The following is a 26,625-nucleotide window of genomic DNA, read 5'->3' on the forward strand; positions in this document are numbered from 1 at the left end:
TACAAAAATTGGGCAAAAGACCATTTTGGAGGGAAACAAACTCAAAATTGAAACCGAGACAACGACACTTAGAAAAACTCGAGACGCACACGTAGCCCAACAAAAGAAAAAGACACCAGCTGTCTTATTTTACTTTTAAATTTTAACTATCCCACTTTTTCAAATTTAAAATAAAATAAAAATTCTAATCTATCGTCAACGTTGAGACGCATAATTATTGACATAAATATACTATAAAAATGCAAACAAAAATAGCAAAAAAAAAAGAAAAAGGAAATTTGATAGTACATTATTTCAACCCAAAATAAAGGTGATTACAAAATCCCTTTATTTTATTTACAAAAATCAATTTAAACAATAATTTAAAAATTGAAGATTTGATTATAAAATTTGAAAAGATAAAAGAGTAAATGTCCAATATATTAATGTGGTAAAAAAAAATCAGTTTATTGGACGACAGCAATATTGCTCTCCATCATAAGGTCAAAAACATATTGAAATACTGTAATAATCTATTCTTAATTTTTAAATAAATTATTTTATTTTATCTTTTGCAAAATTTAAATATAACATTAAAAAAATGAAACACGACTATATCATATAACGCAAAAGAAAAAACAGTAGTTATATTTAAGAACAAAAGAATATGATTGCGATAAATGTAATGAGTGCCTATTTTGAATAGCAAAACTCAAACTATTAAATTTAACACACACACACACACATATATATATATATATATATATATATATATATATATATAAAAGTAAAATTTAATTATTAAAATAAAATAAGAATATACTTTTTTTGACAACTAAAATTTTATAAGTTTTATTTCTTAACAAATCTATAATATTATATGAAAAGATGTATATTATTCTAATTAAATAATTTTACTTATTACTAAATAAAAAATTATTCAATGAAATATATAACTACCCTATCTCTCACTCACTATGTAATTTATCTGCTTTTTTTAAATCATTATTGAAAAAATTATATTCTTTTTTAGTTTTCAATAATAAAAGAAAAAGTAAGGCTGAGGAAGGAATAAAGAAATGGAATAATAATAATAATAATAATAATAATAATAATAATAATAATAATAATAATTACTTAGTTCATTGTGGAATGACGAGGTTTGGGGCCACTGATTTGAGAATATTTTAGTTTTCCCTCGTCCAGCTCTGCGACAACCTCAACCAAACCCTTTCTGTGGAATTGTCGTTGCGAGGGTTGAGTGGCATGTCGCAGAGCACGGCGGGTTCAGTGAGCAATGCGGTGGAATTCGACCTCCCCGACGAGATTCTCGCCGTCATCCCAACCGACCCTTACCAGCAGCTCGATCTGGCTCGTAAGATAACCTCCATGGCCATCGCTTCCCGTGTCTCTGTTCTCGAAGCCGACACCTCTCGCCTCCGGAACAAGCTTCAAGAGAAGGACCGAATCATCCACGACCTCGAAGAACGCCTCTCCTCTCTCACTCGCGCTTGCCACCAATCCGACTCCACCCTCAACAACGCCCTCAATGATAACGTTTGCTTCTTATCCCTTCTCACTTCGCATATTTCTTTTTCTTTTAAAATTAATTACAAATTATTATGGTCTTAATACATGTATAAACCTCTATATTTTTCGGTTGTCAGCTCTCGTATACCGCGTTGACCGCGTCCGTCAAGAAAACAAAATGACCTTATTTATCAAAGGGAAATTTCGTAACTTGTGGTGAGGTGTGTTTTGAGACTACTTGATCTGGTAGTTTTGAGACTCTCTCACTTAATGAACTAGTCTTTGGGATACTGTGTGGACCATGTCCATGAACAAAACAACATAACCCTTTTGTATTGTTAGTTTTCAAAGGGAAAATGTTCGTAAGTTATGGTGAGGTGTGTTAGAGTCACACGTGGAGTATGTGAGTTACTTGATCAGTCAAGTTGAGCTCTCCCACCTTATGAATTAGTTTTTGTGGGCGGTGATGAAAATCTCATATTAACTACAGGCATAGCTAAATTATAGTATATTAGTGGGTACAAATGTTATCTTATAATTTCTTTTTGTGAGGTTGAGTGATGTTTAAAAATCCACTTTGTAAAATACTATCACAGAGTATTTGAGCAAAATTTGTTGGAACTACTGTGTCATCTGCAGTTCTGTGCTTAGGTCTAACGATTGAGGATCGCATTATGGATCATCAGACTGAAAACAACTTATAATCTATGGCCTATTTTTCATATTTTCTCTCAAATGCGTGTACAAGTCGTTGTGTTATGTGCTAAGATGAGTTCAAATAAGCTCTTCCAGATGTAGACTTAGTAAAAGCTTGAGAGAGGAAAGGTGTGCGAGTGTAAGTGGTATTTACTGTAGAACCAGCTTTTACTATGAAAATTGGTTTTATATTAACTGCGGGTGTACTTATTAAATTTAAAGCATTAATCTTTTGTTTTTAAAGACTGACGGTGTTAAACATGAAAGATTGTTTGCTATAAGCGAACTGAACTAAAGGCAGTGCGTTTTTTATTTTTGAGACAAAAGTGATTATTTCAAAAGATTATTATATTGGAATGCCTGTGCTTAATGAACAATGATGACCATCTATTATGTAAAATTGGCTTCTTTTGTACCATCGAGAGATAAGCATTGAGAAGAGTGGAGGCAGAGGAAAAGGAGGAATGGATGTAGTGGATGTGGGATGGTTATTGTAGATTGTTGGTGCTGGTTGGTTATCGTAAATTGTTGTGTTTAGTAGTTTGCAATGGAAGGGAAAAATTATTTCTTTTCTAGTGTTCTAGTGTCAGCCTTTAGTAATTGATGTCACATAATATATTTTTAAGGAACTAAATATAAGGTGAGGGTAAGAGAGGATGGATGAGAAGCATGGCATTGACTCTCTTGCTTAGAGAGAACTTGTGTGTTTGAATAATTTGCACAAGTTAATAGGATAGTCTTATTTAGAGTTGATGGTTAGTGATTGTCTTCTGTTTGTTGGTTGTAGATAAAGCTTACGAAGGAGAGAGATCAATCGGCAGCAACGGTGAAGAAGTTAACTCGAGACCTTGCCAAGGTGAATATTTATTTGATTTTGTCGTTTGAACTTTTTTTCTGTATGTATATCATTTGTCAATGCTCTTCAGAAATTTTTAAATGTTGCCGTTGTTTGTGCTAGAACTATGTGCTGTTTCCTAATCCCTTCCTATGTTTTATATTTCTTTGAGATGGTGAAATGTTATTGGGCGTTTGCTTCAAGTATCGATCAAGAAAATAGTTAAGCTATTATAGCTTCTTGGTTTTGATTTTGCCTGGCTCAATATTTTGTTTCAATTGTATCATTATGTGTTGCATAGTGTTAGGAAACCAGAAAAATTACTCAAGTATCTGTAAGCTCAAGCGCAAAATTAAAATATACTCATATTGAGATATATACATAAAATGCCTGGTGCCTATGGCTCCTCTGAGGTAAGTTTTCTGTCCATCCCTAGGCTCTAGCCCACCAACAAAATGTTTTTTCCTATTATCTCCTTGCCTTTTATGATTATCAACAACCTGGATATTCCCTCAACCCATTCAATGTACCAAACATAAACTGGCAGCTTATCCCATTTGTTTAACAAACTCACCGTTTCCCTTACTCTCTGATAGGTACCAGTGGATGGACAAAGTAAAAAGCAGAAACAACGTATTAATTTAGGAAAGTTCAGTTCTGAATCAGTGTGATTTCAAATTCTTGAATTCTATTGGAGTGAGAAATTGCAGAATATAATACAAGTTCTAGGCAATTCAAGAGTGCCTAGTCTCTCCCACAAGTCATAACTAATTTTTCCCATACCCCATCTGCCTCCTTCTATCTTCCACTCATGCTCTCTTATCTTCCCCGTGATACCCACATAAACATTTACTTTAGATAGCACCTGCTCCACAACAGCCCTTGGCAGTCATTTTAAATATTTGTCCTTTTGGTTATGATTAGGTGTGATGCTGCCCACTGTCCTGCATTTCTCTCTTGGAACTTCTCACATAAACTTTAGTGACACAAGGTCTTTTGGTCTACATTTACTCTTCCTCCTTCAAAATCCACCTTGTCCTCAAGGTGAAATTCTGGTAATTGCTCCTGGAACTCATCCAATGAATTCCCATGAATTTTCACAAACTGGAAGGTGCTTCCATTTGACAAAAATCTCTATATTCCCTTGGTCATTCAATCACGTAGTTTGTACTTCTTTTGGTTGGACTTGAAGCTCCCAATCAGTTGTTAGGAATGAAGGAAGAGGTTAAGCTGTACTTGGTTGCTGCTACAATTTTTTTTCGTTAGAGACATGGAGTATGAGATGGACATCACTCCCTTAAGGCAATTTCAGTTTTGTATGCTGCAGCACCTATCCTTTCCATCACTTCATAAGGGCCATGGAACTTTGGCTGGATAAGGATGTGCCAGCAAGATAGCATGAGCATATTTGGTTAACTGGTCTACCACAACCAAAGTGCTGACCCCCATGGTTTTTCCTATGAAGTCCCTAGACATAAGACTAGGTATGTCAAGAAATTTCCTTTCAAAGGTGGACTTTGATGGGGAGGCATTTTGTGGTGCAGACAGATCAAAGGGCTCTCAGATTCTTGTCAAATCAAAGAGTCATGGGGGAAGAACAACAGACTTGGATTTCAAAGCTCTTAGGGGGTGTTTGGTAGAAGACAATTCTTTTATAACCAGGAGTCATGGTTTCTAGGAATTATTCTTTTTAGTTAGTGAAAAATACTATTGGGAATATTTATATAAGTTTTCTAAACCAAAGAGTAATGTTATTTTTACTAAATTATTTGTTAATTTTTTTTAAATGATTTAATAAGAGAAACATTGTATTTTTTTTGTTTAAAATTTTTGCTTCAACTCAGCAAAAGTTAGCCTCCCCCATGCAAATGTTTTTGTGAGAAATTTGGCCAAAAACCAAACTCGGAAAACATTGTTTTCTTTGAAAGTTCTTTTTGAAAAGGTAAGTTAAACTTGGAAAACATAGTTTCCCAAATTTTGATTCCTGGAAAATTAAACATTTCCAGGAATTTAAGGTATGATTTTGAGATGAAGTATACAACTGGGAGTGAGAACAAGGCAGCATATGTCCTTTCTAGAAAGTTGCAATTGACAGCATTATCTGCTGTAGTTACGGAGAAGCAAATACAACATTTTAACTGATAGAATCCTCCACAACGAACCTAATCAATACTCCAAACTCACACCAAAAACACCAGGTAATGAAGAAAGATCTCTTTTATTCACAAAAGAATATCTCTATACAATGAACAATAGAGGCCTAACCCTCTCCCCAGGACAGAACCTGTTTAACAAACAATTAACCAAAAGTCCCCCCTCCTACACTAACTCTCCTATTTATAATGGTTTCCCTCCTCACTTAACTGCTAAAGGCAGTTAAGTGCCAGACCGTTAGTTAGTTAATCGCATCAGTTGTGCCTCTTCCTTCTCTCGTACACTATCCACTTCCCCTTATTCCTTTCAGGTCTATCATTAACAGTAAGATAGTTGCAGGTTTATTATAGGAGGACGTTTAAAAACAATAATTTAGAATACAGTTGTAAGGTAAAAACCATCTCAAAGAAAAACCAAAATGCTAACAATGCAGTTTTTTTGAATTGGAAGATTTGCAAAAAGTAGGCCATGATTAAAGGTTTAAGAAGTAAAAACCAAAACTTAATGGTTGGTGATTCCAAGAAACTCCAAAATTTCCTTAATCTTAAAAGAATTCCATGACTTTGCTATGGGGGGCACTCAGGATATTCTTGAACTTGCAATCACATTTCTTGGCTACTTTTTTGAGAAAGAATGAAGAAAACTATACAATATTATGTAAGGGAATGTGTGATATGCCAAAGGATTAATTACTAGGCTTTTAATTCTGTAGGGTTGTTGCAACCCCTCCCAATTCTTATACATGCCATGTGGGGGGAGGGGTGGCGCTGGACATCATTTTGGTGACTGAATGATCAAAAGGCACTGTATTGTAGTAGTCATAGCCTCCTTTAGTTGTTCAAAGGCTCTTTGAGCTTTTTTCCCCAAGCAAAGTTGATTTTCTTAAGTTGTTGTGTGAGACGCCTAACTATTTCCTCTAATTCTTCACACACTTTATGTGGTATTCCATTAACCCAAGGAACCGTCTTAACCCCTTCACACCTCTCTGTCGGTGCATATTTATTTTTTGTTAGGTCAGCTGAAACGCCTTCTCTTGAAATCATGTGTCCCAAGTACTAACTTCTCTATGCTAAAAGAACACTTTTTTTATCAGCAAACAACTTATTTTCTGTGGAATATCTCTATCTCTAGCTGTGGAGTATCTTTCCCCTTTTCAAAAGAGAAGTATTATTTTACAACTCATTTTGGTATAATGGGAATTTTCTGAACTTTCCTGTTCTGATCTGTTTACACACATTCTAATCTGTATGTACTGATTTTTTCCTCTGCGTATAATTATTTTTCAGTTAAATTACACTGTTACTTGGAATTATGTTCAAATTACACTACCCTTCTATCCATCCATTCTTAAAATTACCCCTTCCTTGTGAAGTGGGTGTTATACTATGATTCCAATTCGTTCAAGTGAACCTTTTAGTGTGGTAATAAACAACATATAAGTTTTCCACAGTCATTTCTCTGCTCTCCACTAATTTCAATATCATGGACAACAAGTTTTGAATACCATATTACTGATTTTAGGACTTAAGAAGAATAAATGAATTGTAAGCTTTGAGGGGAGGAGTGCAATTTTCTTAACAAAAGGAAGAAAAGGGTAATTAAAGTAGCTTCAAGGAGAGGAGAGTTGTACATTTCTTTTACTCACTAATAGGCTTAATATATCTTTTCCTTTGTCATGATTTCTAACTCAATGATTGGTGTGGAAAAATGTGTTTCCATGTGTATACAAAATTGCATTTATTTTACTTATTGCATGCTTATTTTTCATTTTAAGAGTACATACGTTGTTAGGATATGGGGTGGCAGGGTATAATGGGTAATGGGTAAAGTTTGTTAGGCTGTTAGGGGAAGAAAGAGAGTATAAATAAGTCTTTTGGTAATTCTGCGAGGGGAGTTTTTGAAGATTATTTTGTAAATCTGGACATAGGCCAAAAGAGGGGGATTAGGCCTTCGGTAGGGTTAAGAGGGGGATTAGGCCTCCATTAATGCTACCTGTGTACCTTCTTTCAATATCAATACAAAAATTCATTCTTTCTTTCTTCTTTTGTTGACTGTGAGTGTTGATAGTTAGGTTTCCAACCCAGGAACCTAACAAATTGGTCCGACCTGCCGAATCTGCTTCGAAGGGAAGGAGAACTAGCGAGGAGGAACGGGAACGACGACTGTCGTATCCAATTAAAGGCGGAGCAAGACGGTGGGCAAGCTATCGCTTGGGAGAATAGAATCGAAGGGAGGATAAGCGTGATGGAAGGAAGAGACAATACTTGGGAAAGGAGGACCAGCGAAAGGAGCATGGAAGAATACAGGAGAAATATGGAAGAAATACGGCAAGAAACGGCCGCGATGCGTGAAGACATACAAGAAATCATGCAAAGGCTGGGTGGACGAAACAGGAACCAGGATGGACATGTAGATGGGGGCCAAGCGTTCGTCAACGAGAATCGAAGGGTGAGGCGGAAAGACGAAGGAGGAAGGGAAGACGAACATACTGAGGGGCAAAACAGTTGGGGGAAACGGGTGGCGCTACCCGTCTTCGAGGGGATCGATCCGTTCAACTGGATCAATCGCGCAGAGAAATTGTTCGAGTTACGAAGGGTATTGGAGGAGGAAAAGGTGTGCCTAGCTGATATCAGTATGGAGGGGAGTGCTGGCTATTGGTTTAGAGCATGGAAGGAGACAACCAAGAATCGTTCCTGGGATGGCTTGAAGGAAGCCTTGGTGATAAGGTTTGGAACCATTGTTGAGCGTTTGGTGGCATCGAAACAGATGGGGACGGGGTAAGAGTATGTACAGGGAGGCGAAAGGAAAGGGAGCGAGATAGAAGACGAGTCATCTGGGGGATGAACGCGAGGAGCGGTTACTGAGTGGTAGGAGGCCAAGTACTATAGACCAGACCGATCGGGATTAGCCGAGCAGTCTGAGGCCAATCGCTATAACACAGGCCAATCGAGAGTTGCCGAGCGGTCAGAGGAAATAGAAGACCAGTCGTCTTGGGGACGAACGAGCGGTCAGTGGACACAGTCCGAGGCCGATCGCTATAACACAGGTCGATCGAGGGTTGTCGAGTGGTCCGAGGTCAAGCGCAATGTCCCAGGTGAGGTTGCCGAGCGGTCCGAGATAGAATTAGACCTGAAGCAGACGGAGTTGTCCACTCTCTCGGCTGGAGGCCCTATTCAGCCAAAAGCGATGAAGCTGCACGGTTCGATAGATAAAAGAGAGCTGAATGATATAAAGATAGTGGGAATTGAGCCGAACGGTAGAAGAGGTTATTGGAGCCGAACGGTTGAAGGGAACGATAGCCGAACGATTGAAGTCACGGGGAGGAACCAAAAGGTAGAGAAGCATGGGAAAGCAAGCCGAGCGGTATAAAGATAGGAAGAAGAAAACCGATCGGTAGAAAAGCATGGGAAAGCAAGTCGAGCTGTATAAAGACAGGGAGAAGAAAACTGAACGGTGGAAAAGCGTGGGAAAGCAAACCGAATGGTATAAGGATAGGGAGAAGAAAGCCGAATGGTATAAAGATAGGAAGAAGAGAGCCGAACGGTAGACGAAGTTATATTACAGGGAAGGATAAGAAGCTCCTCGCTTTCATGGAAATAATGCAGACACGAAAAGGATCCTATAAAGTCTGTATTTCATCTCGACCACCACCCAAGCCTCCTGATTTGAATTGGAGGGCATAATCAGTGGGTTCCCTTCCTAGAATAACAAGATGATAAAGAGGAGCCAAGAGATCAAGTTTTTCGTTTCCAACCTTGAGGACAAGATTGTTCTACAGCGGGGTGTAATGTTAGGATATGGGGTGGCAGGGTATAATGGGTAATGGGTAAAGTTTGTTAGGCTGTTAGGGGAAGAAAGAGAGTATAAATAAGCCTTTTGGTAATTTTGTGAGGGGAGTTTTTGAAGATTATTTTGTAAATCTAGACATAGGCCAGAAGAGGGAGATTAGGCCTCCGGTAGGGTTAAGAGGGGGATTAGGCCTCCATTAATGCTACCTGTGTACCTTCTTTCAATATCAATACATAAATTCATTCTTTCTTTCTTCTTTTGTTGACTGTGAGCATTGATAGTTAGGTTTCCAACCTAGGAACCTAACATACGTTGACTTGATTGTCAAAATGATTTAACTTTATATCTTTACCCCTTACTTTTATGTAGATCTAACATGTTTTCTTTTTTTATGTTCTAGTTGGAGACCTTTAAAAAACAACTGATGCTGTCTCTAACTGATGACAATGCATCGGTAAGACAACCTAGCTACTTATAATGGCTCCACTTGCTTTTGTTGCTGAAAATTACCTGTAGTATTATTTTCCTAAACAGGATTGTCTTTGTTCTTGTTACAGCATACTGAAGCCATAGATATTGGAACCTGTGATCAAGCAGTCCCAAAGGCATATCCTGATAAGGGTACTCTCTATTTTCTACCTCGTTGATTATTTAATTATCAATTTTGAACGTATCACTTCCTGGTGATATGAGTGAAATGTCATAAGAGTGTTTGTTGGCAGTTGTTTACTTGCATTTCTTTTGTGTATTGCTTGCAGATGATGATGGTTATACGGTACATCATTCATACAATGGCCCTGAAGATGCGGATAAAACAAATCATGAAGGTAGATGAATTTTCCAGAGATCATTGATTCTAAACATGATAATGTTGTTGCTCAATTGTTAGAATTAACACTATTTCTTCATATAGGTATTATACCATTCATATGAAATTACGTATGAAAGTGAACTTTAATAATCAACTCTAGCATTGGGTTGAATTCTCTTCCACTTCCTTGAGTATTATTTGGCATCCTTTGGTCATCCTTGGCATGCTTATTTAAAGTTCTTGTATAGTGAGGACTGAAAATTATATTATTTAATCAAACTAAAAACGTGGAAATAAACTGTTGTACTGGAAAATTAAGAATTTGGACTTTCTATCTAAAACAATTGAATTTAACTGGAAAAATTGTTTAATATTACATGCAGGATAATTCCCTTTTGTTCTGGTTTTTTGTTCCTATAGCTTCCAGGTATTCAGGGCAAAGGTTTTCTTTGACCCCATATATCACACCACGTCTTACACCAACTGGAACTCCAAAGGTGATTTCAACGGCTGGGTCTCCTAGAGGATATTCTGCTGCTGGATCACCCAAGAAAACTTCTGGTGCGACCTCTCCAACCAAACTTCCATATGATGGGCGTGGATCTCTCTCTTCATGGTATCCATCTAGTCAGCAGTCATCAGCAGCAAATTCTCCACCTCGGGGACGAGCAGTTCCAGGTTTAGATAATTTGTTAATCTGATCTGTTGCCCCATATCACTAATTCTTGTCCTTGAAGCTTGTCATGTTTCTTTGCTCTTAGCACCTTTTACCGCAGTTCTTGATTAAAATGTAATCCATCTTATGCTGCTGGTTATGGCTTTGTTCCATCTGAAGCATTAGATGGCCTGGTGTTTCTTCAATGTGTTTCAGTATTACAATATTCTCAGTTGTCATAATGTGTAAAAAATTGTTCAGGTCGCACTCCAAAGATTGATGGAAAGGAGTTTTTTCGTCAGGCAAGGTGAGTTCTTTCCCATGTCTTCTTAAACTATGACTCTTCAATTTTAGAAGCTTAGTTAGTTGATTTAATGTATCACGTTTTTCAGGAGTCGTCTTTCATATGAGCAGTTCAGTGCATTCCTTACCAACATAAAGGAATTAAATGCTCAGAAGCAAACACGGGAGGTAAATGAATATTGAATATTTGTAGTGTTGGATTTGGAACTGAAACTTTTCGAAGTAATCATTGGTCCACTTGTTCGCTGTTCTTTCAGGAAACATTAAGAAAAGCAGATGAGATATTTGGGTCCGATAACAAAGATCTCTATTTATCTTTTCAAGGATTGCTCAACCGAAATGCACGCCAGTACTGAAAGCAGCATTGCTTGGTATTGTACGAGTAAGTATCCAAATCGTTGGTTATACTTTTTGTTCTTGCTTTTCTGCCACTATTTCTGCATCTTTTCTGTTTTGAATTGTGGATGAAATTGCACCTGTTTGCATGCTATTAATAAGGGGACGAAACTTGCAGACACTATTGGTACAATTGATGTTGTTTTTCAATCATACTGGAGATTCACTTTGGAATTTTCGTTTTAGATGCATTATATATTACCAAGATGAGACTTCAATTTGATAGGAGAATAACATCAATTGTAAGTATAGTAGAGTATATAAGTTTTGTCCTTAAAAAGGCTGTGATTACTGTCTTAAAACATCTGCATTGTGTTGTCTGCTATTTTGCTACCTCTGCCTTTGATAATGGGATTTCACAAACATGACCTGATATATTGAAGTTCATTCCTTGGAATCACTTTAGCCACAACCCCATTCTCAATTTTGGGATTTTTTAATATGTAGCTGTTAGCAATCCTACACTAAGTAAATAAAAGACTTGATGTGATATTAAAATCTCGAGAATCTAATAAACACCCAAGCGCTCGTGGAACCTACCCCGTTAAAAGCTAATTATTAAGTAGTGAGATTTAAACACAAACATAGTTCATCAAACATTTGATACTAATTGATGTGAGATATTGTTAGGTTACTTTATACGAGTAACCTAAATCTATACGCTGATGGAAGAGGCTCCAAGGAGAGGTCGATTGAAGCTGTGCGAACACGAACTAGACCTCCTCAAAGCTTCTCCGACGAAGAAATACGCAGCGGAATATAGACGAAGCTCTAGATTGAGAGCTGACTCGAAGGAAACCGAGAGAAAAGCTCGAAACAGAGAATAAACTCGATAGAAACTGATAGGAATGAGAAGAGTTGGAGGGTTTATGAGAGAAGGAAGAGAAATACATAGCTAAGCAACCTAACTGCTTATTACAGTTAGGAAGGGCGGGAATGATAGTTGTATAAATAGTTGGGTGCTTGGGGGAAAGGCACTTTTTGGGTAGTTGATTTGTAACAGGTGTTATCCTGTGGAAGGGGTTAAGGCCTTGTTTCTGTAAGTGTACAGAGTATCTTTTGTTAATAATATACAGTTTGTTCCCATTCTTGTCTTACTGTTCTGAGAGGTGGTTTAGAGGGTTCTTGAATAGGTTTCTTAATCAGAAACCTATCAATTGGTCCGACCTGCCGGATCCCAATTGGAGTGACGTACGCGTGAGATGGAGGGAAGAGTACTGGCGGTGGACGGTCAGTTGGAGGCGGTGGAAATCGCAGTAGCGGAGACGAAGGCTGATACGGTGGTCTTGCGACATGAAACGGGAGTGTTGAGACAAAACTACGAAGCGATGAGGCAGGATATCCAGGCGATCCGGAAGATACTGGGGGATCGCAATCGCGATCCAAACAGCCATCGCCAAGGGGCTAGTGAGTCGTCGGTGAACGACAACGGCAGAGGAACCGAGGGAAATAGAGGAGGAAGAGGGGAAGGGAATCAAGAAGGCCCTTCCAATTGGAGGAAACGGGTGGAATTACCGGGGTTTGAAGGGGGCAACCCATTGATTTGGATAAGCAGAGTGGAGAAGTTCTGAGGTGTAGAAGGTGGCCGAAGACGAGAAATTACAATTGGCTTTCATCAGTATGGAGGGGTACTCAGCATACTGGTTCCGTTTTTGGAGGGAAAAAACCAAGAACAATTCTTGGGGGGTTGAAGAGGGCGTTGGTGATCCGATTTGGGGAAGGAGGACGAGGGTCAGTCTATGAGAGATTGGCCGCCATTAAACAGGGGGGATCGGTGATGGAGTATGTTCGGGATTTCGAAGTGTTGGTGGGACAAACGACGAGGATTCCGGAGGAACAACTCTTGGGTTATTTCATGGCGGGACTCTAGGAGGAGGTGAGTGATCAGGTGAGGCCCCATGATCCGCAGGATCTAATGACCGCAATGCAAGTCGCGAGGGACGTCCTGAAGCTATGTTCTCAGTCGAAGATCGGAGGCGGACAGTCGACTAAGAATCCGAACTCTTGGGGAGGGGCAGCGAAGGCTATCACACGGATCGAATTCAGTCGTGAGACACAGGGAAGAGGGGGAAGCACGGAGAGCGTGGGGTCGGTAAGGCGAGAGATGACTCAGGGAAGTAGCGTTGTAAGACCCAATGTGGAGGGGAGAGGCAGAAACATTCGAAACTTACCCTATTCGGAATTCATAAAAAGAAGGGAGGAGTGAGGTATTTCCGATGTGGAGGACCTTTTAGCCCAGGCCATCGGTTCCCAGAAAGAGGATTGAGGATGTTGATTTTGGCCGAAGAAGAGGAGGATGAGGGGAGAGAAACAACGGTAGAGATGGACCTTCCCAGATGGAGTTATCGGCTTTTTCGGCAAGGGGGTTGACGTCTCCAAAAACAACGAAATTAAGAGGAAGCATAGGGGGGTGAGAAGTGCTGGTTCTCATAGACAGTGGTGCTAGTCACAACTTCATACATCAGGAGCTAGTGGAGGAAATGGGATTATTGATAGTGGCCGACACCCTGCCTTATCGGGTAAGTCTGGGAGATGGCTATCAGAAAAAAACTCGGGGCTGTTGTGAGGAGGTGAAGATCAGGTTGGGCGAAGTGGAAGTGGTAGAGAGGTTCCACTTGTTCGAGCTAGGAGGGGTGGACGTGATATTAGGAGTGGAGTGGTTGGAGAAATTAGGAGAGGTGACCCTGGATTGGAGCAAATTGACCATGGTGTACCAACATTTGGGGAGGAAGGTAAGGATCTAGGGAGATCCAACATTGGAAAGGAAGATGGTGGAGCCCAGTGCTTTACTAAAAATGACCGAAGTCGAGGTTTGGTTGCTGGTCTTGGAGTTAGGATCGTTGGAGTCAAGGGAGGAAGGTGAGAAATATCCAGGTTTAACGGAGGAACAAGGTCGAGAAATAGAGTTGTTGTTGAACCAATACAGGGGAGTGTTTGCTGACCTAGTGGGGTTACCTCCTGACTACGGCATGGTGCATCACATACCTCTTAAAGAGGGCATGGACCCTATTAATGTCAGGCCTTACAGGTACCCTCATGTGATGAAGGGGGAAATAGAGCAGCAAGTAGAGGAAATGCTCAAAACGGGGGTAATTCGACCCACCCATAGCCCCTACTCGAGTCCTGTCATCTTAGTGAAGAAAAAGGATGGTAGTTGGAGGTTTTGCATCGACTATAAGGCGTTGAATCGTGCCACGGTGCCTGATAAATTTCCAATACCAGTGATTGAGGAGCTCTTGGATGAGTTGAGGGGGGCTTGCTATTTTTCGAAGATCGATTTGAAAGCGGGTTATCACCAAATCCGCATGGGAGAAAAGGATATCGAGAAAACTACTTTTAGGACCCACCAGGGGCACTATGAATTTATGGTGATGCCCTTCAGCCTCACGAATGCTTCAGCCACGTTCCAAAATGCCATGAACAACCTGTTCCAGCCTTACCTAAGGAAGTACGTCTTGGTGTTCTTCGACGATATACTGGTTTACAGCAAAACATGGAGAGAGCACCTCGAACATGTTGCGATTGTGCTAGCAACTCTAGAGCAGAATAAGTGGGTGGCAAATCGGAAGAAATGTGAGTTTGGGCAGACTCATATTAGGTACTTGGGTCATGCTATATCAAGCAAGAGAGTAGAGATGGATCCTGAGAAGGTGAGGGTTGTAAATTAATAGAGCAGGCCGAAAACGGTAAAAGGAGTAAGGGGATTTTTCGGCTTAACTGGTTATTATAGGAGGTTTGTCAAAGACTATGGGAAGATTGTGTTAGGAATAAAAGAGGGAAGTAACCTAATACCGAACGGTAAGGAAGGGCGAAGTGAAGCCGAACGGTTCATGAGAGGAGAAGTGAGGCCGAACGGTTCATGAGAGGAGAAGTGAGGTCAAACGATTCATGAGAGGAGAAGCCGAATGGTAAGGACAGGCAAGTGAGACATAGACAGAGGGAAGTATAGACTGAAAGATATTCAGAAGGGAGGAGGGAAGTAGAGGCCGAGTGGTATAAATAAACGAATACCGAACGGTAGATGGAAGAGGGAGTTAAGGGCCGAACGGTGGTTGCAAGGGAAGAGGGTGTTGAGGGCCGAACAATGGTTGCAAGGAAGAGAGCGTTAAGGGCCGAACGGTATCAAGTCACTAATACCGAACGAAATAAAGCCGACTGTTTTCTCTTGTAGGAAAGGGCGCGGGTTTGAGAAACTATAAATAGTTTTCCTATAACTCTATTCAAGGAGGTTATTATCTTTTGGGTAAAGACTGGGCATATTGGCCAGTGGAGGAAGATAGGCTTCCTTGCGGGAGATTACACTTGTAATTTTCTTTACATTACAGAATCAATAATACATACTTACATACTTTTATTTCTATTGTTCTAGTGTTTGAGTGAGAAGAGAGCGCAAATTTAGGTTACTCGTATAAAGTAACCTGACAGATTGCCAAGCCCCTGACAGAGTTATTGAAGAAAGGAGAGTTCTTATGGAATGAAAAAGCGGAAGAAGCCTTGCAGCACCTGAAGAAGGCTATCACGAAAGCTCCCGTGTTGTCACTGCTAGACATCCAGCAACCTTTTCACATAGAGTGTGATGCCTCTAGTAACGGTGTAGGGGCGGTTTTGACTCAGGGGGAAGACCAATTGCCTATTTTAGTAAGACATTATTAGCAGGGACGTTGAGCAAATCCATTTATGAGAAAGAGCTGATGGCTTTGGTATTGGCCATACAACATTGGAGGCCTTACTTGTTGGGGAAAAGATTTGTGGTGCATACCGATCAGAGGAGCCTCCGCTACCTATTAGTGTAGCATATTACTACTCAAAACCAACAAAATTAGATTGCCAAACTGTTGGGATACGATTTTGAGATAGTATACAAGGCAGGCGTTACCAATAAAGCAGCGGATGCCTTGTCTAGGAGGGATGAGGGGTTTAAGGAGGAGGAAAAAGAGTTGGGAGTGATGGTCAGGCCATACTGGCAGGACTTTGGAGAGATTTTAAAGAAGGTGAAGGAAGATGACAATTTGAGGAAGGTGATGGAGGATCTTAGAAGGGATCCGAATACCCATCCAGTGTATACCCTTGAGCAGGAAAGGTTGCACTGTAAACGGAGGTTGGTGCTGTTAGCCAACTCCACATGGATTCCCAAGTTGCTAGCAGAGTTCCATGTTACGCAGACAAGGGGACACTCTGGTGTTTACAGAACTTACCGGAGATTGGCGCAATCCCTGTATTGGGTCGACATGAAGAAGAGGGTAACCGAGTATGTCGTGGGTTGCTTGGTGTGCCAGCAACACAAATACTTATCATCTTCTCCTCAAGGACTGCTGCAACCATAGCCAATCCCGAATGCCATTTGGGAAGAATTGAGCATGGATTTTATAGTAAGGTTCCCCAAATCACAGGGATATGATGCTATACTCGTGGTAGTAGATTGCCTTAGTAAATACGGCCATTTTTTTTACCACTCAAACATCCTTATTCAGCCAGAATGGTAGCTGAGCTATTCATCAAGGAGATTGTTAGGCTGCATGGCATTCCGAAATCAATCGTGAGTGATCGGGACCCCCTTTCCTAAGCGTTTTTTGGCAGAAGTTATTTAAGGGGCAGGGCCCTCAGTTGAAAATGAGCACCGCATATCACCCGGAGACAGACGGACAAACGGAGGTTTTAAACCGTGTTTTGGAGGGATATCTTCGGTGCTTCTGTTCTGAACAACCGAAAGGATGGATGACAGTCTTACCATGGGCTGAGTATTGGTATAATACCAACTATCAGGGAGCAATCCGGTGCACCCCGTTTGAGACAGTTTATGGGCGGCCACCTCCATCCTTGCAACGATTCATACCGGGAGAGTCATTGGTAGAAGCGGTGAGTCAAGAGTTGCAGACCCGAGATGAGGCTTTAAGGCAGATGAAGTTCCACTTGGAGAGGGCTCAAGAGTTAATGGTTAAACAAGCAAACAAGGGAAGGAGGCCTGCCAATGTTGAAGTAGGGGATTGGGTATACTTGAAGATAAGACCCCATTGGCAATCTTCCATGCCAACTAGACTTCACCCGAAATTAGCGGCCATATATTTTGGACCGTTTTAGGTAATGCAGAGAGTGGGCGAAGTGGCCTATAAGCTTCGGTTACTTGAGACAGCACGCATACATCCTGTCTTCCATGTTTCACACTTAAAGAAGCCAATAGGAGAGCAAAGAGTGGAGAAGGAGTTGCCTCTAGATTTACAGGCTGATGAACCCTCGTTTTGGCCGGTCAGGGTGCTGGGAAGGAGATTCACGCAGAAAGGGGAAGAGGAAGTACCACAATTGTTGATAGAATGGCAGGAGGGACGACAAGATGGGGCGACGTGGGAAGAAGAAATTGCTATCCGGGAACAGTACCCCGATTTCAACCTTGGGGACAAGGTTGAACTTCAGGCAGAGGGCAATGATAAGAATGAGAAGAGTTGGAGGGTTTATGAGAGAAGGAAGAGAAATACATAGCTAAGCAACCTATCTTCTTATTACAGTTAGGAAGGGCGGGAATGACAGTTGTATAAATAGTTGGGTGCTTGGGGGAAAGGCACTTTTTGGGTAGTTGATTTTTGGGTAGTTGATTTGTAATAGGTGTTATCCTGTGGAAGGGGTTAAGGCCTTGTTTCTGTAAGTGTACAGAGAATTCTTTTGTGAATAATATACAGTTTGTTCCCATTCTTGTCTTCTTACTATTCTGAGAGGTGGTTTAGAGGGTTCTTGAATAGGTTTCTTAATCAGAAACCTATCAGAAACCCTAGAAGAAGGAGACCTATTATGGACCGATTGATAGGTGTAAATCAAAGTTTAATCGGTGGAAAAACTTTTAATCGGTTCAAAATTGGTTTTAATCGGCTAAAATCAAAGAAAATGAAGAAAGATGAAGGAAACCCTAGGGGAGGCCATAGAACGAAAAACTGTTCGGTGAAGATGATGTACTATGGACGAAATGGCTGAAACGAGGAATAAGTGGAAGGAGAAAATGTAGATCCGTGAAGAAGATAACTTGATTTGGAGTGTGGAGAAGCGAGAAGAGGCTTGAGCGAAATGAAGCCTCAAGAGAATGAAGACGTGGATGTTGATGATGCATATTTGAGAGAAAGATGTGCTGATGAAGTGTCGCCACGCATATGAAGGTAAATTAATGAAGGAGAGCGTCGTGGAGGAAAGCAATTAATGGAAGCACAATGAAAAGCTAATGGAAAATGAGAAATCGAGGTGTGTGCACGGAAGGTGGCTAGAGGGAGTCTTTGGATTCTCTAGCCTGACTTTCAAGGAGAATTATTCTGGTTTCAGAAATATAATTCTCATTCATCTCAAAAGTCCCAAGGAAGCCTTCCTTCAATCTGTAGTGTAAAGAAAGAAGAAAATATAAGTAAATGTTCCCAAGGAAGCCTTCCTTCCTCCATTGGCCAAGAGGTCCAGTTTAATCCCAAAACAAAATATTCGATCCCTTTCCCCTCATTCTGTTTATTATTTATACATTCTCTCTCTTCTAACACCCTAACATCCTTTCTCGCCTCTACCATTCGGTTTTTGCTCACTCCTCAAATTCTACTGTTCAGTTTCTACTTTCCCTAACACCGTTCGGCCACCAACTTCCAGCACCGTTCGGCTACTCACTTCTCTAATACCGTTCGGTCATTCGCTCTCCTCCTCTCTTCCAACCTCCATTCGGTAATATACTATTCGGCTTTTACTTCTCTCCTCTTACCCTTCGGCCCTTACTTCTCTCATCTTACCGTTCGGCTCTTACTTCTCTCCTCTTACCGTTCGGTCCTTACTTCTCTTCTCTTACCGTTCGACCATTACTTCTATCCTCTTACCGTTCAGCCCTTACTTCTCTCCTCTTATATTCCTAACAAATATAGGCATCTCATAATATCCAACCTTGTCTTAGCTCCAATCCCAAAAGCCCCCATGTTTCAGTGACTTTATGGAAGTTAAGAAATGATAATGTTAGCAGTTCCAAAATTTAATGAAATTAGAGTTGGTGTGGTATTGAGGTGATGAGGCGGATTATTCTTAATAGTAGCATTTAGTTACAAAGCAAACACATAGTGAAGGGTGAAGTTGTTTTCCTTCAACATTTGGCTTTAGTGGTAGATGCCCAATTTGGGTAAAGAAATATCCTCATTTTCCATGATTTGGCGGGTTATGAGAAGCTATAGATGGATAGCTGTTTGTGTGTGATAATGTGTTCAACTGTTAGCAATTTCATACAAATGACCGATTTGTTTGTTTATTTTAAAAAAATTCTTAGTAAAATAAGCAGATTTCTGCTTTGTTAAAAGTCAACTTTTATCTGCATATTAAATATATATATATATATATATATATTTATATATATATATATATATATATTTATATATATATATATATATATTAAAGTTGCTTATTTCATATACAGGCAAAACTGAAATTCATTCTTGTTTCAAAATTTGATATATTTTGGTTTCTAAATTTTAAAGATAAATTGATATAGTTTTTTTTACTCTAAGCTTTTAAATGACGTTCTAGACTGATATTTGAGTTGGAACGTGTCAAATAGTCTTAATAGCTCAAATGCCAATTTGAAATGTGTTTGACAATATGAAATAGTAGAGAAGATTAGGAGAAATCTCCCTTATGTGTTTAGCATACACATAGGGTAGTTTATTTATAATGTAAGATAAGGATTAAACCCTAAATACAGAATGGGCTGAGTCCAATTAACATAAACACACAACTTAACATCAAACACTCCCCCTGAAGCTGGAGCATATAAATCATATGTTCCCAGCTTGTTACAAAGATAGTCAATTCTAGGTCCTCGTAAGGACTTGGTGAATATGTCTGCCAACTGGTTGCTTGAGTTAACGAACTCAGTCTTGATATCTCCGGATATGATTTTTTCTCTAATAACATAACAATCAACTTCAATGTGCTTGGTTCTCTCATGGAAGAGAGGGTTAGAGCTAATATGAAGAGCAACTTGATTATCACATATAAGTGTCATGTGGGTGACATCTCCAAATTTCAATTCACTAAGTAATTGTTTAAGCCACACAAGCTCGCAAGTAGCAGATGCCATAGCTCTATATTCTGCTTCTGCGTTGGACCTTGCCACAACACTTTGCTCCTATCAGAAGGGGAACCAGCCCAATCAACATTTGAATAGCAAACGATTTTTGTATCGTTGTTAGGACCATATAACAAACCTTTTCCAGGTGATCCTTTAATATACTTCAGTATGCGAACAACTACATCCCAATGGTCTTCACATGGGGAGTTTAGAAATTGACTCACCACACTAACTGCGAAGGAAATGTCAGGACGCGTAATAGTAAGATAGTTTAATTTACCAACTAATCTTCTGTACCGTTCAGGATCTGAGAAAGGCTCCCCCTGATTTGGTAGGAGTTTGATGTTAGGGTCCATAGGTGTCTCAACAGATTTACAGTTCATTAACCCTGTTTCCTCCAAGATGTCTAACGCATACTTCCTCTAAGATATGACAATACCAGCATTGGATTGTGCTACTTCAATACCCAAAAAGTACCAGAGTTTGCCAAGATCTTTGGTTTGAAAATGATGACAAAGATGTTGTTTCATCTGAGAGATGCCAAGATAGTCGCTTCCTGTGAGAACAATATCATCGACATACACTATTAAGTAGATACATCGAGCACTTGAGTGGCGATAGAACACTAAATGATCCGCTTCACTGCGAGACATACCAAATTGTTGAACAACACAGCTGAGTTTACCAAACCAGGCCCGAGGAGACTGTTTTAGGCCATATAAGGATTTGCGAAGACGACATACCAATCCAGATGACTCCCCCTGAGCAACAAAGCCAGGCGGTTGCTCCATATAAATTTCTTCATGCAAATCACCATTAAGGAAAGCATTTTTGACATCAAGTTGGTAAAGAGGCCATTGTCGAAGAGCGGCCATGGCAATGAATAGGCGAACAGAGGTCATTTTTGCCACTGGAGAAAAAGTATCATCATAATCCAAACCAAAAATTTGTGTGTAGCCTTTGGCAACCAGTCGAGCTTTCAGACAATCAGTTGTGCCATCAGGGCCAACCTTGATAGCATACACCCACATGCAACCAACAACAGACTTTCCAGATGGTAATTGGACAAGCTCCCAAGTTTCACTTTTCTGTAAAACACTTAATTCATCCAGCATAGCTTGACGCCAGCCAGGATGAGTTAAGGCATCACCCACAGACTTGGGAATTGACACAGAAGAAATGAATGAGAGACAAGTGTAAAAAGATGGAGATAATCTGTGGTAACTAAGAACAATATAATGGGGGAAGGGTTACGGGTAGAGCGTATACCTTTACGGAGGGCAATAGGCAAGTCAGACTCATTTGCTGGAGCCGGAGGAGACACGGGAGGCGGCACTGGAAGTGAGTCAGGAGGGAGACAATTGCGGCGACTATAAACCTGAAGGGGTTGTGGTGAATGAGAGTCTAAAGAAGGAGGAAACAAAATGGGTGGAGCATCACCAGGAGGATCACAGATAATAGGAGTATCAACAGTAGCAGGTAAAGGTACAGAACTAGAAGATAAATGTGAAAAGTAAAATCAAGATTCATTAAAAGTGACATCAACAGAGATAAAATGACGATTGAGGGAAGGGAAAAACACTTATAGCCCTTTTGTGACCGTGGAATCCTAAGAAGACACATTTGTGAGACCTAGGACATAACTTATCAAGACCAGGACTAAAATCATGAACAAAACATGTAGACCCAAAAACTCTAAGAGGTAATGGATGCAGAGGGTCTTGAGGAAATAAGATAGAATGATGGATTTTGTTATCTAGGACGGAAGATAACATGTGGTTGATAAGATAACATGCCGTGAGAACTGCATCACCCCTAAAACGTGAGGGTACTTGACCATGAATTAGAAGTGTACGAGTTGTTTCAATAAGGTGTCTATTCTTGCGCTCAGCCACCCCATTTTGTTGAGGGGTATAAGCACATGAGGTTTGGTGAAGAATGCCATGAGAAGCCATAAAATGTTTAAACGGTTGAGAAAGGTATTCACGACCATTATCACTGCGTAAAGTGCGAATAGAAACCTCAAACTGAGTTTTTATTTCATTGAAAAATGATTGGAAAATAGAAAACAACTCAGAATGATTCTTCATGAGAAACAACCAAGTACATATGAAATAGTCATCAATAAAGGTAACAAAATACTGAAATCCTAAAGTGGACTTAACACGACTAGGTCCCCAAATATCATAATGAACCAATGAAAAGGGGACGACGCTCGTTGTGAAACACTATTAGGAAAGGAACTACGAGTATGTTTACCTAACTAATAAGACTCACACGACAAACTTGATAATTTCGACAAACTCGGAACAAGTTGCTGCAGTTTGGCAAGACTAGGATGACCTAACTGAGCATGAAGAAGGGATGGTGACTCCATGATTACGCCAACATGTGGAGAAGGGCAGAGATGATATAGGCCATGAGACTCACATCCTGTGCCAATCATGTGTTTCGAACTCTGGTCCTGCAACCAAACAGAATCTTTGGTAAATGAAATAACACAATTAAGGGAACGAGTTAGACGACTTACGAACAATAAGTTAAAAAGAGACCTAGGAACATAAAGTACATTATCAATGGATATGGACAGAAAAATATGAACAGTACCAATACCATGAGATGAGACTCTAGACCCATCAGCCATTGTTACCGAGGGTAAATCATTCGGACATGACAAGGAAGAAAACAAGGACTTGTTACCAGTGATATGATCGGTGGCTCCTAAGTCAAGGACCCAAGATCCGAGAGAGTGAGTTAGACCAACAAAAGGAGTACCTGTGTGTATAACAGAAGCAGATGTAGTGGAACTAGAGTGCTGACGGTCCTTATACCATCTGAGAAATTCTTGAAAGAGTGCAGGGTTGTTTATGGTATTTGATGTAGTAGGATAGTCTGCAGACGGTGATCGGGGAGGTGGATCAGAATTAGCCATTGCTATAGGTCGAGGAGGACGTCCATGAAGCGCATAACATCTATCAATTTTGTGGCCTAGCTTGCCACAGTGGTCACATTTTGGACATCCTTTACCTGGCTGGCGAGACCGACTCCGATCATCACGTTGGGCAGCCATGGAGAGGGAGAAACCCTAAAAATCCAAAGTCCTCCGATTGACGCAACGACAACAGATCCAGAAAGAGGACGAGGAGGCGATCACGACGGTCCTGGTCGGCGGCAGATCTCGCCGGCGACGCGCCGACACGTGTGGCGGGAAGTGGCGGATCGAGTGACTGTTGCGGTGGTGCGTGGAGGCGTGTGGATGGTCCGTTCCCCGAGATCTTTGCACCACGGTGGTCGCCCGACCGAGAAGATCCGGATGGTATGGTCGTCGGTCGATTCTGGAACTCCGGCAGCGGCGACGGCTGCGGTGGCAATGGGTACCGGAGACTGTGGAACTGGCTGGAACAAAACCTAAGCTCTAGATACCATATGAAATAGTAGAGAAGATTAGGAGAAATCTCCCTTATGTGTTTAGCATACACATAGGATAGTTTATTTATAATGTAAGATAAGGGTTAAACCCTAAATACAGAATGGGCTGAGCCCAATTAACATAAACACAACTTAACATCTAACAGACTAATGGATTATATTAATTCATTTTTAAAGTTTTGAGACCCTTAAAGTTTGAAACATGGATGAATTTTAATTTTATGTTTAAGTTTAGAGACTAAAAACATATTTAATTATTTTAAGTTTAAACAAATTGTCTTAATATATTGAATCTTCTAAGCTTATTAGTAAAGAGATGCATTGAGCTCTATAGCCTTTTTCAATGTGGTATATGGGCATTAAACTAAACAAGGGAAAACACACATTTGCATTGTCATAATTTTTCACCACTAGTTTCATTAACATTAGGTTTATGCCTCGATTAATGATCAATACTAAGCTCTTAATATACTAACTACAATGCCGTCTAATAATGTATTATGATTGTTCAACTGCAGTGATCAATTGTTTAATTGACTGTTTTTCAGGTTACTGACCCAACTTGGTTTCTTGGACATGATATTGACTCTTTCCTCCCTGATCCAACAATAACCAAAATCAACCAAGGAAGCACTGATCTGAGCCATTGAATTCGAGAATATATACTTCATCTAGGCCTTGTGTTTGTGTTTTTTATTCCCCGTTGCTTGTGTATATTCAAACTCGTCATTTCTCTAAATGGCATGCACATATAGTTAAAATGCTGAGTGGATATTGCAAGATTTTGGTATATGGAAAAAGTGCGATGGGAAATTTTCTAAGATGATCTGCAAATGCAAGTACCAGTCTGAATGTTGGCTATTGTTTCCTGACCTACCATTACTAACTACACTCACTATACTAGGAAAAGACTAGAATGCCCTTTGCATCACACTGTCACCGTCACTGTTTCTACCACTGCATTGCCGCTGCAGAGGAAGAATAGACGATAGTGAGAACACTGTAAAGGAGAAAGAAGAGAGGAACATATAGAAAAAACCTTGTTTTGGAAAGTTTTTCCAAAATATATTGCTTTGAAAAACACATTCTGAAAGGCATTTTATAGGTTTCATTCTGGAAATTTTATTTCAGAACACATTTCATGTTTTGGAATTTTTCTTCCGAAAATTATGGTCTAAAAATTGTTTTGAAAATTTTGTTCTGGAAAATTCAGAATAGAGAATCTGAAAGTCACTTTCTCAAAAGGAAAAATAATCATTTTGAAAATTTGAGGTGGTGCATGAAGAAATTGTGGAGGTGAAGGGAGTAAAAGTCCTGAATGTTTGGTGACCAACGAAGCAAGGTCAATTTGGTGGCGAAAAAGCAATAGAGGATGACAAAATATATTAGATGAAATTATTATAAGGGGTCTCATTGTTAATATTTCTAATTTTCTGTTAGGTAGAGAGGAAATAATAGAGTGTATAAAAGAGAGTTATGGCTAGAAGTTTTCTGTATGAAAAGAAATAGAAAACGTAAACATGAAAAAAGAAAAGAGGGGCTAGTTGGCTGATAAACTTTTATACCTCTTAGTTTAATAGTGTTGGAACCAAAGATGTATAAAATTTCATGACAACAAAGGTTATTAAATTTTGATGCATCAAACGGAAATACTAATTATAGGATAATGTCCAAAAGTGAAAAGGGGCAAAACTCTCCATGTAAATAAAACATTGTGTTTTATAAAATTGATATCAAAACAGCCGTGAGAATTGAGCATCCAATGTATGTTAATAGGTATGTTCTAAAAAGGTTTTTATTTATGCTTAACTTGTATCCTTAGATAACTTGAAAACTATTATCCTTAACTTTAATAGGAAACACCAAGTTAACAATTAAAACTCACTCATCTTAGGCAATTCTTCACTTTAGTTAAGTAAAATGTTTGCTTAATTTAGTGAAGTTAAGCAAAAACATTCCTATCACACATAGTAATTAATTGCTTTTTTTGTTTCTAGTTTTATTGTCGTTGCATTGTCTTGACGTGGAAATTTTGCAATTAGGGTTTAGATTTAGGGAAAAAACTTAATATTAATAGAATTAGGTTTTTCGAGCAAAAGAATTTTGGGATTTATGATAGAGGATTGTTAAGTTTGTGATTAAAGAGAATTTGTAATCTACATTATGAACATAGAAGAATTGTAGTTGGGGTTTTTGAAAATAGAAGCACATTTGAGAAGCCCGTTTGGGGATTTTGAAGCGCATTTGGCATTGTTGTGGAATATTTTTAACACCGAAGTAGGTTCCATTGAAGGTCCAAGGTGTGTTTTTGTTGAATGTGTGTCTACATTTGCTTTATGGTCTGTTTCGTTGTGGTCCCCTATGAAGTTAGATGTTTGTTTCACTGTGGTCCCCATTATGTTTGTTGTTCTTTTGCTTGTGGTGCCCCATTTGAAAATGATATTTGTTTATGGTCTGTTCAATTATTATTTATGGTCTATTGTTGTTTATGGTATGTTGTTGTTTATGGTATGTTGTTGTTTATGGTATGTTGTTGTTTATGGTATGTTATTGTTCTAAACCAAGAATGACCTTGATAAGTATTCAATTAACCACACACTCAAGCATGTAGTGTCTAGCTAAAAGCCCGAAAAAACAAGGTCCTATTGATACATGTGAGAAACAGGCGCATATAATAACCTTGCTGATGAACCCGCAAATAAAAATTGGTTCAACAGGTGTATGTTAAAATATACCATAACAGTTGAAGCCAAAATACAAATTATGTCCTTTGCTTAGATTTCAAAAATAGATAAAATTATGTCGTTTTCCTGTACCAAAAATGGATTACAAAATTCACAAATTATAAACCATTGGTATTTATACGACTTTTACTATAACTTTAAGAATTCACAAATCATCTATCACATGAGATGTGTTATGATTTATTGTCAGTACATATACTGCTTACTCAAAGTTTATTGTTAGTATAAAATATGTTC

The 26,625-nt window shown here is 39.5% G+C and overlaps 1 protein-coding gene across 1 annotated transcript; it reads left to right on the plus strand.

Annotated features, from left to right (window-relative positions):
• Positions 1 to 1,133: 1,133 nt before the first annotated feature.
• LOC108340303 (uncharacterized protein At4g15545) lies at positions 1,134 to 24,483 on the plus strand. The gene is made up of 10 exons (XM_017577587.2): positions 1,134 to 1,536; positions 2,993 to 3,061; positions 9,384 to 9,437; positions 9,541 to 9,604; positions 9,742 to 9,810; positions 10,215 to 10,472; positions 10,711 to 10,756; positions 10,842 to 10,920; positions 11,010 to 11,134; positions 24,193 to 24,483. Exons 1-9 carry the CDS (start codon positions 1,246 to 1,248, stop codon positions 11,106 to 11,108), a joined length of 1,029 nt encoding a protein of 342 aa, XP_017433076.1. The 5' UTR covers positions 1,134 to 1,245; the 3' UTR covers positions 11,109 to 11,134; positions 24,193 to 24,483.
• The last annotated feature ends 2,142 nt before the right edge of the window (positions 24,484 to 26,625 follow it).

The sequence above is a fragment of the Vigna angularis genome, chromosome 5 (genome assembly GCF_016808095.1).
Source record: "Vigna angularis cultivar LongXiaoDou No.4 chromosome 5, ASM1680809v1, whole genome shotgun sequence".
NCBI classification, from domain to species: domain Eukaryota; kingdom Viridiplantae; phylum Streptophyta; class Magnoliopsida; order Fabales; family Fabaceae; genus Vigna; species Vigna angularis.

Excerpts from the sequence above, each read along its gene's own strand:
- LOC108340303 (XM_017577587.2), top strand. The coding sequence starts at position 1,246 with ATGTCGCAGAGCACGGCGGGTTCAGTGAGCAATGCGGTGGAATTCGAC. Across the intron at positions 9,811-10,214 it reads GGATAAAACAAATCATGAAG|CTTCCAGGTATTCAGGGCAA; the intron begins GTAGATGAATTT and ends TTGTTCCTATAG. Across the intron at positions 10,921-11,009 it reads CTCAGAAGCAAACACGGGAG|GAAACATTAAGAAAAGCAGA; the intron begins GTAAATGAATAT and ends CTGTTCTTTCAG.